This window comes from Homalodisca vitripennis, chromosome X (assembly GCF_021130785.1).
Source record: "Homalodisca vitripennis isolate AUS2020 chromosome X, UT_GWSS_2.1, whole genome shotgun sequence".
NCBI classification, from domain to species: domain Eukaryota; kingdom Metazoa; phylum Arthropoda; class Insecta; order Hemiptera; family Cicadellidae; genus Homalodisca; species Homalodisca vitripennis.
The window spans coordinates 75,918,303-75,931,601 of NC_060215.1; the positions used below are offsets into that span (position 1 = coordinate 75,918,303).

General features: G+C 27.5%; 1 protein-coding gene across 22 annotated transcripts in view; it reads right to left on the reverse strand.

The window, feature by feature from the left end:
* LOC124369221 (muscle calcium channel subunit alpha-1-like) overlaps positions 1–13,299 on the reverse strand; it is a 413,179-nt gene that overhangs the window by 100,528 nt on the left and 299,352 nt on the right. For all 22 annotated transcript variants that reach the window (XM_046827077.1, XM_046827074.1, XM_046827072.1 and 19 more), the window contains 2 exons: positions 7,402–7,454; positions 504–650 (listed from right to left, as the gene is read on the reverse strand). In XM_046827077.1, coding sequence (XP_046683033.1) covers positions 504–650; positions 7,402–7,454 — 200 coding nt within the window. The remainder of the gene's footprint in view (positions 1–503; positions 651–7,401; positions 7,455–13,299) is intronic.

Here is a 13,299-nt window from a genome sequence, read left to right on the forward strand (position 1 = left end):
AATAAATATGGAAACTTCACATGTTTGTAAAATTTATACTTTAGTGACACAGTTGAAATTTTGATCAGTTTTTTATTTAATATTTTAATTTTCTCAACATTTAGTTTATCTAGTTTTTTAGATTTACATTTAGAATATTTCAGGATCTTGACTGTCTTTTAAATAAATGTGTAACTATTCTTTTGTATTTTTCTCTTTTTCTCTGAATTTCTTGAATATACTGAACTGGGACTGAATAAAATAATTATATACACTGCCTTATACCAGAATAACACTGTTACTAAGAAACCAAGCAAAACCATTTCAGAGTTAAATCTTTTGTTATAAGTTGGTGTTTATTTCACACAACATTGTTTTAGAATGATTTGTTTTATAAATGATTTTATCTAAGAGTGTTATAAATCACTGGACTGTGTGTATAAGAATATAGATGACAAAAACTGTATCCACCCTTCTTATATAACACAGATACTATAAACCATTAAATTATCTCTTGTACTCACCCAGGCCAGCCTTCAAATGTAGAAACTGTGAATAAAGTGAGCATTGCTTCCGCCACATCATCAAAGTGAAATCTGTTTCGTTCCCATTCTCTTTTTTCTATTGATGGTTTATTGATGTCTCCATCGGCAAAAGTGAGAAAATGGCCTCTGAAACCCAAATCACAATGATAAGAATTACAAATTAATGAAAGATATTGTCTGAAAACTTATTACAAATTTAAAATTTTTATTTTTAGTTTTTAAAATAATTTCATAATATGTACTGTAAGAAAATGAATATACAGTAAATAAAGTTATTTTCTGACTGTGCTAAGTAGGGTCTTTGTGCGTAATTACTATAGAAACAAGGCACAATACATATAATGAATTACATTTTAACATGGCTACTCATTTCTTAAATATTTTAAAATTAACAAGCATTTTAGAAACATGCTTTAGTTAACACTATGTATAATGTCATTATTATAGCTCATGTTTAATAAATCCTTAGTCAAAAATATCAAAACACATGGTACCTCAAGAATCAAAATAAAAAGCATAAATTATAAAAGTATTAATCAATATTTAGAACTAACTTTTTCTTTAAATCACAAATAATGGGTTGAGCAAATGATGATATTGGTTGGTTTAGTTTCTAACTGTTGGTTGGTAATATAATTTGATGTTGAACATTGTTTCATTCTTCTTACAAGTTTGAGTACAAGTGTTAAGTAAATGTACCTAAACAAATTTAACCCTATAGATAAAAATCCTAGTAATCCTATTTAATCTATGCAAAAAATCTCTAGAAAAAACAACTTGTCTAACCCAGAACAATGAGTTCAAAAAGCAGAAATCAAAGCATCTTTTCTGCATCTATTCTGACCAGCTCAGAGAACTTCCAGGCTACCCAGAAGAATATTCTCTGCACAGTTTCAATTGTTATATCTGTGTAACATTGGTTCCGACTTTAGAAAATGATTTAATGCTTCTGATCGAGAATTTAGAAAGCATCAAACAATAAAATCTTTGTTGTTGAAAATGTTGGCTATCACAAGAGCCAAGGTCCTTTCTACTCTCTACATGTTCAGAGAAGTTCAACTTGAAATCTATGAAAACACCAAGATCCTGCAATATTTATTTTTTCTTAATTCTAATGCTCATAGCCAAAAAAGAAGAAGGGATTGGTTTCATGAGTACATGTACAGTATTAACTACCATTTTATTGAGGTTCAAGTGCATGTAGTTGATTTCAACCCAAGATATAGACATTTTGAGTTAATGGTTGATTGTACAGCTAAATGGTCTACTGCCACGATCAAAAAAAAGATCATCAGCATAGAGCTGGACATCACAGTTTAGTCTAAATGTTATGTTAATAAAGAAGAAGAAAATAAGACGACTCAAATTGGAACCTTGAGGTGTTTCTGAATTGGCAATAAAGCTCTCAGAATATACTCTACCACATTGTACTCCTGTAAGTTCTTTTATTATTATTGACTAAGAATACCTAACAATATTTTTGATGTACGAGGGGGGACCAAAAAGTAACGAGAATTGGGCTTCTCAAGAGCAAGGCGCTGCTCTGAAATTTTGTTTCCTGCTAGGAAAATCTGCCGCAGGAACTATTGTAATGCTCAAGACTGCATATGGGGAAGCTGCCTTAAGTAACACACGAGTTTACAAGTGGTTTTCTCTTTTTTAAATTGGATAAATATAAATTGAAGACCAACTCCATTCAGGACAGCCTTCAACATCAAGAATTGATGAAAATGTTAACAAAATCAATGCTATTGTTCATAAAGATCGCAGCAGAAAAATTGATCAACTTTATGAGTTGGCTGGAGTGTCCTGGAGTTCAATTCATAGGATTTTATCTGAAGATTTGCACATAAAAATGGTTCCAGCCAAATTTTCCCCTCGCCATTTCACAGACAAGCAAAGGGGGCGTTGACTTCAGGCATGTTTTGAGCTGCAAAATCAGCTCAAAGAGGACCCGGAATTTTTTTTCAAGGTTATTACTGGTGATGAATCATAGTGCTATGGATATGATCCTGAAACAAAGCAGCAATCAAGACAGCTGGCTCTCCTTGTCTCAAAAAAACTCGCCAAGTGAAATAAAAAATCAAGACAATGCTCATTTGATTTTTCGATTGCAGAGGTTTTGTGCACTTGGAGTTCGTTCCACTGGGTCAAACTGTCAACCAGAGTTTATACCTGGAGGTTTTGAAGAGACTAAGGGAGAGTATTTCGAAGAAAAGAGCAGATCTTTGGCACACAATCGACTGGTTCTTCCATCACAACAATGCGCCGCCTCACAGCACCCTCTCCTTGTTGCAGCTTTTGACCAAAAACGACATGACACCGATTGTCCATCCTCCCTACTCACCGGATCTAGCACTGTGTGACTTCTTTTTGTTCCCCAGACTCAAAAGAGACATGAAAGGAAAGCGTTTTGCTACCGTGGAGGAAGTAAAACAAAAATCGCTGGAAGACCTAAAAACATCCCAAAAATGGAAATTCCTGTTTTTTCTATCCCCTCATAATTTATCACCAACTTATAGCAAAGGTGCAAACCCATTAAAAATATATAATAATATAATTAAATTGTTACAGGTTTTACAACAGGTCCTAAATCTAAAACTATACGCAAACCCACTGTTAATGCTTAACAAAATGTTCTAAGATGTTCTTAAGTTAATGTTGATAGAAATTAAAACAAGATGTATAAATTCTATCATTTAATATAACACCAGGTTCCAGATTAACATTTTTCCTTGATATGAAAAAAAGAAATTAATATTTGTTTATAATGCATCTGTCCAAATCTGATATTGGTGTGGTGGTTGATATGTGGTGAAAAGTTTGAAAAACTAATAAAACATCATTAACACAACAGTAATGGTAAAACAATCTCTAAGGTGCTTTATATAGCAATAATCTCTTGATGACTCAAAATATTCTCTTATGTTAGTGATATCTTCTATTTGAGCAGTATTTGGTTGTATACCCTCCCCCTCCAAAAAAAAAAAAAACAAAATCCCATAAAAGACAGTGAGGATTCTAGAAATAACCGAGTTTAACAGTTTATAGGGAGACAGAAGTAACATAAAATCTCAGAAAGAAAACAGCCGAGCTTAACTTGTTGCAAAGATTGTGTACTATGTTATTTCACTTAACAGTTACGTAAATATAAACACACAAAAACTTATTTTGCGAATGGTTTGAATTTGATATTTTACGGAGTGGTATAAGTGACAATCGTGGTAGAAAAGTTAGCAGTCCAACTGACAATAATACTCTCTGTGTGAACCTATTTATAAATTTAATGAAATGCATGATATGTGATATTGTCATCACTGAGGTAGAGATAACAGACACTTTCTAAAGAGTTTAAAAGATTTTTAATTTATTAGAATTTTTAAATTATGGTAATTGAGTTGGGATCAGTGATCCTGTATAATTTTTTAGTGTTTAATTCTTGATGTAATCGTAACAAAATTAAATTAAATAGTATTCAGGAAATTTTCTTATTTATAATATAACACTTTGCATACAAAGTCTAAGCAATTTTTCATAGAAAAATTAAAATGCTGCCACTACTTTGTTCATGCAACATTAAGGCTTTCTAATGTAACTACTGTACATGCAATAAGCTGGGCATTAAGGATTGATTGAGTTAATCATGTAGCATGGATATTGAATAGCATCTAGCCTATATAAATCATACTAGCCTATTCTAGCATACATTATAGTTTATGTGCCTGATGATTTAAGATAACCATGCTACATAAGTCAATGACTGTACAATTAATATTCATTATTAATTTCATTAATTATTTAATCTACAATAGAGGAGTATGATCTGTGATAGTAGAATGCTAATGGTTTCTTAACATATATTTAGAATGGATTTAATTATTTTATGATGGTTAGAACCATGATGAGTATGTATTTTAAAAATTATCTTTTTGAAAGACAAAATATGAGTTAGTTTGTGATGATTTTGCTATTGTCTACAAGTTTCGGGCTTCTTAAATTAATTACATACAACAAGAATTTGTTATGCTGTTTTTCGATCAGATTGTTTACATCATCTCTGCATTAGAATTTATAGTTTTACATCCAAATTTTGAATTTAAAGAGTAATACTGGCTGACTCATCAAACTAACTAATTCAATCTAAACACCAAAACTTACATATTTTACGACAAAAAGTTATAAAAATAAAAAAAAACAATTTTGTTATGTAAATATAATTTTTTTCAAACATTTCTTGGTTCTCTTTTCAACAAATATTTTAATACACGAATATGTCTTTATATAAACAGGGAATAGGTCAAACTTATGCAATACTTAAGATCCTGAAATTTTCAAATACCTACCCCAAGTTGATAACTCATAACAATATTTTTCATGTTACATAAAGAAAACTATATACAAGTATTTAATTTATGTGTTATATTAATTTTTACATACATTTTTATGTTCCCTAATTCTAAATTATGTTTGATTTGAGCGTTAGTTATTCAAAAAATTTACTGAAAGAAATAAGAGTATGAGTACAAGTATAATTTGGGTTCTGTCTACTTACTACTTATAAAACAAACTGAATTCATACGTAAAGAACATCATAAGAAATCTTAGTAACTCATTTAGAAATGTAAAACTTTATAAGTAGTGAAACTTATAACTTGTAAATTTGTAGTGTTTTTGCACCCTGTTGATGTACCCATGAAATGGCCTGGTTTTTAATCACAGTGTTATTAGTTTGATTTTTCATTCTCACCATTTTTAAAAATAATATAGGAATTCATAAAAGTTAAGTTCCTCATAGTATATTTATGCAAACAGAGATAAATTAAAAAGACTTGCTATATTGTCATGTTAGATATAAACAGTAATATTAGTTTGAATACTGTTTTGCTTATTATAGGTGTTGTTCTTGGGATTCAATTAATGAGTGAAGTGACTAGGATGATCTTATACACTAAAAGAATGAATAAATATAACTAATATTAAGATTGGCTTCATCTCAACATTACAACACTAAATCCAGTGATATTGGATCTTGTGATCACAAGCAATCAGTAACCATGCAGACTTTCATTTAGAGTGTGGCAATTATGACTAGATTGTATCAATGTTGCTTAAGAGAATTATAACACGAAATATCTTATGAGTGAGTGAGTACAAAGTTTAAGAGTGGTTGAAATCATTTGAACTTTTCCAAAGATTTCCGAGGTCACTAATAGCATACCTCTTTGGTACTAAAATAGTTTTTTTGTTGGATTTATAAATTAAGTTTTTGAGAAAAATACTAAACTTTACCTTAAAGGAGAATTTTTTCAACAATTTTAATCAGAGCCAAGATAGTTCTGATTTAAAAAGACTGCTTCTTTAACCATGGGTCATGATATACTAGTGCAATTAAATCAAAATTGTTAAAACGGTTTTTTTAATTTAATTCTAATTCAAACTATTAAATGCTATAACACCCTTTGTATGATATAATATTTGGACAAAAAATCCATAGCAACTTTTACACTTAACAGTATGCTACACTAATTTATTAACATTTCAAATGAAGCCATACATTTGATATAAACATTTGCCCACTAGGAATTTAAATAAAGTATTTTTAAACTACTTTATGGAGTTTTTACTCTCATGTTGGTTAGAAGGTAGTTGAAAAGCAAACATAATTATTTATAAGTTACAGTATTATGTGTTAGAAAAACAAGACATTATATTTTAGAAAGGTTGCAAAATTTAAAAAAATTGTGACATACTTCTAATATTGGTATACAGTTTACATTACAACTGGTTAGTTTGTTTTTAAGCCTTCAAAATGTAAGCCAACTTCAATTATCATTATATCTTGAATGGAACTTGCACAAATACTCTAAACAAATCCTTTAGCTAAAAATAGGAATATTAAATAGTATAAATACAATGAGCCATATTTTCCAGGTTTAAAATTATAGTTAAAGTCAGTTCTAACATAATAGTCATTGGTATAGTTTTTGAAGAAAGGAATTATCTAAGTACTCAGGATTAGACTTTGACAGGGAGTGGTTTTGATTTTATAACTCTAATGGCTTAAAATGATTTTGCTGTTCACAAAACACATTATAACATAATTACTTGTACTGTTGTTACTAGTGTTCACAAGTAAAATTATGTGAACTTCATATATAATAAATCATGCAGGTCTTATAGCATAATTATTGTTTCCACTTAATTCTGCAAGGACTCATTATCATTAATTTACTTAACTTTCTTTTTTAGTCTGATCATTGGTTTACCTACGCATGAATCATGATGTGTACATAAAATATGTATATAATTAATGGAAATGGATTAATAGCTTAACTCTAGACTTATAAACTCACATTTGTCTAACATTACTATATTTCAGAAAAGCTTCAATGTCATGTCAACATAACGAGAATTTTACACAGAATGCAATTCACTGTCAATTCCAATCATTGCTAAATTATTGTATAGGAAAATAAAAAGTCTCTGATGTAGAAAGACCTTCCAAGAATTGACATTACTGAACTTACTGAACTTTACTAGCATGCCCTGTCATGAGACTGTCCTGTAATAGTTTACTGATGGTAACAATGTGTGTCCAACAGATAGATACACATTGATTGCAAATGACAAAACCGATCAAAAACTTAGCAGGCAGATTATTGATATTATACTGAAATCATGAAGTACAAATATAAGCTGTTTTGACATGGTAGGCATAAAATTTCCCACATTTATTTCATCACATATTATTTTTTAACTTACTATAATTTAAAATACAACTGGAACAAGTATGTTTAAAACGCAATACAACACTGTACCGATTCCTGTAGATAGAAGACGGTACTTTTAAGACCTGGAGAATACAATTTCAACTTACCGGCATTCTTCTTTGGACATCTTTGATCCATCATTACATTTATAGAACTTCCCCTGGAAATAAAAATCAACCACATGAGAAGGCACATTACAATATTCTTATTTAAAAACAAATGAATAAAATTTAGAAGAAATTAAAATAATCCTAGAAAGCAGCCAGAATAAGTATTTGTTATACAATTTTATTCAAGTAATTTTATAGTTTTAAAAACTACTAAAAAACTGGTTCTCTGATATGTTTAGGAATAGTACGTCGGTATGGTAACTAAAAGTGGTGTTTTATTAATTGTGGAATCACAGATAACTGTAATCTAAAGACTAAATTTCAATTAACCAATTAATATGATTAACTCAATAGCATTAAAAATTGCTAAATTACACATAAGCGTTTGAGAATTTCTCACTTAGCATCGATACTGAAATTAGTACGTTAATTTTTTTTTGTATGTTGGATTTAAGTAAACATGGTATTAACCATACTCGGATTAAATTGCAGTCTTTCACAGTTAAAAAAAAATTATATGCTACTTATTAAAATCTTTTTATTAAAAAGTTTATAATTGTATGTGTAAACATAGTTTATAACCAAAATCTCTCTAAGTGATTTCATTAATTTATCTGTTCCTGTTGGAAAATATTCTTAAATAATCTCAATACCAGCTGAAGCACTTTATAAAAGATTAAATGGATACATGCCACATTGCATTTGAAAGAGCATTTGTTTACCCATCAAACTTTACAGTTAAGAAAGTGTTATCACAAAATAAGTTTTATTTTTTAAATTAAAAATCACTTATTGTGTCCTTCTAGCACTGAAAAACACACTTAACACATTAACTATGGTAGACACAGTACGGCATCAGTACACAGATTGTTATCTGCTACAGTACAGTCCCACAGGAAAGGTATTTTAAAATCCAAATAAATAAGGTTTCTAAATAATATGCTTAAAATAATTATGTAGACACTTTTTCAAAACTAGGCGGTTTAGCTTATTTAAGTATCATTTTTGGAAGACATACACCAATCTATAGTTTTATAAGTAAGAAATACCTACACAAATTTTATAACGTTACAATATTATGTATGACAGGTCTATTTAAAAGTTTTTTTAGTGAATATAATTATTTTAGTAAGAAATGAAAACATTCTTGCACTTTATAACAAAGTCTGAAGAAAATTTTTAATTATGAATTAAAAATTATTAACTCAATAAGATTAAAAATTGTTAAATTACACTTAAGACTTCGAGAATTCTTAAATTGTTGACAATTACCGTTAGTTTGAAATTCTTTATACAGGTTTTATTAATACATTTTAAATGAACAAGTAGATTTTTATTTATTTATAAGTTAGTTAAGGATTTATTTATCATATTTTACTTGTTATTTAGTATGTAGTATTAGTTTATGGTTATTCCTGATTTGTTTTTTTGAAAAACACTAAAAGAACAGAGAAATGCTTGTACATGAAGGCATTTTTATTAATTTATTTTGAGAACATCCACTTGCATATTTAAACTAATGGTAAGTTTAATATATGAATACTCTCAACTGTGTGAGCTTTCAACCAGTATCAGAGCTTAGTGTGAACTGATAAGTGTGTGAACTGCCCACACACACTCTTAAGCTCTGACAGTGACTCAAAAGTCACAGTTCAGACATATTCGAGTTACATATTTTTGATTTGCATACAAATGTTTTAAACCAAATATATTTTATATTTTTTGATAAAATAATTACATTCACTGAGAAATATGTTTTGACAAGAGAGTAAACTTTTTTATAAAGTTTACAAACTTGAACGTGTCTCTTGATTATGAACAGTTTTGTAAATAACCTCCCATAACGTTCCTTATATAATTTAAACTGTCATTGAATTTAAACCCTGTAAACAAGTACAAATTCAATTTTTATGTCTGCTTAAGAATTATAAAAACTTCTATGAATTATTTAAACCCCATGTTTAGTGTTAGAAGATTGTAATAAACAAATCTTTTTGTTGAAAAACACAGCAAACTTTAATATTTTTTGTAAAATCTCAAATCATCGGTCATAAAATCAATTATAACATAATTCCTTCCTTGAAGAATAAATGGAACAACACTTTTTGTTTGTTTTATATGTTTTATAACTCCACTGTTCTGAAATTAGACAGCCAAAGTAATTTGAGTATAAAATGGGTTATCTTGTATTTATGAAATGTAAAACTTTTGTTTTTAAATGCAATAAATAAAATAAGAAAATTATTTAGTTTTCCGAGTAACAGTAATGTTTACAGTAGGAAAGTTTGTACTCCCTTAAATTGAAAAGAATTTGGTTATAAATTGATAAGACAATTAAATGAACTAACTAAATGTTAGTTATCAGGTAAACAACAACGTAATTGCTAGACATTAAACACCTAATACGCATATACACAAAATACATAAACATACAAAATAAAGTTGTGTGAACTACTGAAATATTATATAGGACAGGATTAATATATTTATATTCTCAAGTCTGGCTCTTACCATAGTTTGGATTTTCTTTTATTACACTAGCTATTAAGGAATAAAGGGTTGACAGAGGATACACAAAACACAACATAAAATAGTTTAACATAACATATAACAGATTATACATTCAATTTTTTTTACAACAAAACTGAGTTAAGAGAGTTTTATTTATTTTTTATATTTCTGTACTACACTGACATAAGAGATAAGATAAGAGATTCATTTTTGTCTTTCTACATAATGTAACCAAAGCCAAGAGTTATATGTTGATTGCTAAAAATATTTTAAACACTACCAAAGATAACTTTTAAATCAACGTAACATACACATTTTGTTAAAGAAAACTTAATTTTTTGTAAGGAGCTTAAATGTGTTGAGTATTTATCATAAAAGTCACTTTTTAGAAATCGTTTGAACTGGTTTCAAAATCATTTTCAAATTTTTAATAAAAGAATATAATAATAATCGACACAACCTATATTTAAAAAATAACAATCATACAATAAAATATAATTAAAAACATTACAGTACATTATTTTAAATTATATAAAACCATATAATTTGAAGTTATTATATATCTGACCAAATTTAAGATACTATAGAACTAAAAACTTGTATATAAGACATACTTTTAGTATTTTATTTCTGACTATTGTAATGAGATATAACTCATTGTATACCCTACGATGATCATTTGAAAATTTAATTGCTTGGACTAAATAGTTATACAAATTTAGGTATTCTTTCGAGCATGGTTCAATAAAAATCATAAATAAACAAGTCAATTCCTTTATCACCTTCACTGTGGCTCTACTGAGTGATATGAAGCAGTCTAACACCACAGCACGCACACTATGGCATCTGCCGCAGTCAACATGTCAATGGTAAATGTAAATTATTTTTCATTTAAAACATCAAATATCTTCGCCAGAAAATTGTGGGAAGAATCTAGCAAATACTACAAATACAATGCAATGGATATTCTTGAATAACTTACATTCCAACTAGCTTCATCCTGAATCAATTTTTCAATCTTGTGGAACTTGAAAATTACTACTATTCAGTTTTGGTTTTCATTGTAGTTAAATCAAATATATATCACAATAAACTATCAGAAAACTGGATTTAAAATTAAAGTAACTCACTTTAAGTGCTCAAGATTATTATTTTTTCTCGAATTTATAAACAAATTCAGATTCAAAGTATATTTAATAAAATACTCCATTCATTAACATCCAATAAAATGTAATAAAAAGCATTACAGTAAATTACTTCAAATTATATAAAACATTAAAGTTTCATAAATCTAACCAAATTGAAGATACCATGACAAAGAAAAATCAAATTGAAAACATACTTTTAGCATTCATCAATTGTAAATAGTATCCCACAATGAATTACAACGGAATAACAAAATTCATATCTAATTATATCTTAATCTTAACTAGTTTACAGAAATCATAAAGTTCATCAATGGCATTGCTATCAAATGATGTTTTAACCTGATTTTAAAATTGTCAATAAGTATAATAATTTGATTTTAATACTTATTCAATAATATTATAAAAATTGATGTTTTATCAATATTTTTGTAATTGTAATGATAATCTTGTCTCAAACATGAAAATTTGAATAAAAATAAATAAAGAATTTTATACAGATGCAAATAATATTGCATAAACTTTAATCTTTTGAGATTCTTTTTGTAATCAAGATTTATGCCTAATTTTTGATAACTGGAACCTCCAGAGGGTTTTTAATAAATATATATATTACAAACTTAGATGTTACATGTAACATTTATTTTACTATTCACAATCATACACAATGTATCATAATATTTTAATTTAAAATCAAAAGTTTATGATATAAATATTAATACGTTATACATCAATTAAATGCAAAAGAAATATTTGAAGCAAACATTTTTAATTCATAGAGAACAGTTAATGTTTTCTAATAAAGACAAATGTGTACATTATTTTTAGTCTTTTTAAAAGAAAAGTACAAGATTAACAAAACTCATGTGTCTTTTTAGTGTTTTATAAAAATATATAAATATTATTTGGAGTAAATAATTTTCAGTGTAATGGATAATATTCTTGAGTAATAAATGTGCAAAGGAAGTCTTTTAATATTTTTAATTATTAACACATTGGTTATTTTTTATATTTCTGATAATAAACAGCTCAAACCTGGAGAGACTGAAAATAAAAAATAAACACAATATATAATTATTTTTAAACTGAATTGTTAATATAATTACTGAAATGTTGAAAATAACTTTGCAATAATTGTAAATGTATGGAAATTATGGATTCTTCAAAAGAGAACCTATTGAAAATGAATTGGTAAATAAAAATAACAAAACAAAATTATTGGATTTATTTCAGACATAAATAAAAATCAAAGTAAGTATTTTTATCAACTCACATTTAGTTTTTATTAGGATGTATATGATAGTGCAATTTAAGATATTTTATGACAACTATACATTTTATTTATTAGTTCTATATGATTTGATTATTTGATGAATTTTTGAACTTATATGAAATGTAACATTTACAGGATTATGGATAATCTACAAAGAATTTAAGAAATTATGCAAGCTTGTTCTTGTGAAATAAAGAAATGTTTGGTGAACCCTTAAATCAGAAACTCTTCATTAATGGGATTTCAGCTCTTTCTATCAAATAAGAATGAAATGAAATATATCAGGCACTATTAAAGACATAGCCATATGACTTCTTATGATATTTTACCTGAAAATTTGAATGAACTATTTATTATAACTGTAACTTATTTAGTTCTTGAAAAAACCAGTTAAAATGGAGAAAAAAAATTAACATTTAGCTTACAATAATTTATTAATTTAAAGAATAAACAGATATAATATTGACTAAAACTTGAAGAAAATTTAATATTGAGTAAAATGGTGTAAATAGAGTATACAGGCTGTGAATAAATGTTAAATTAAATTATCTTTTATTTACAGCAGCCTACAGAATAATGGTTTAAGACCTTTACATTTACCAAAAATAAATTATCTCTGTTACTTTTGTAATAAACGCATAAAAGTGTCTCTAAATTGTATTAAAAAAAGTATGGTTCAGGTTGTGTTAAAAATTTTATGAATTCAGTTTAGATCGGAACATAGAACATACCATAATACATGTTTAGCAGAAACTTATTAATAATACATGGTTTTGGATCTAACTGTCCAATAATAAATGGTTTTGGATTTTGAAATATTTGGATTAGTTTGAAAATTTGCAATTGACTTTCAATCCATTTACATATTGTTCGGTTCATATAGTTTGGCATTACAAGTAGTTATCTAGTGTTCAGACAATTTGTCTCGGGTTGGTGGAATCATTGAAGCAAAAATGGCCATTCTCA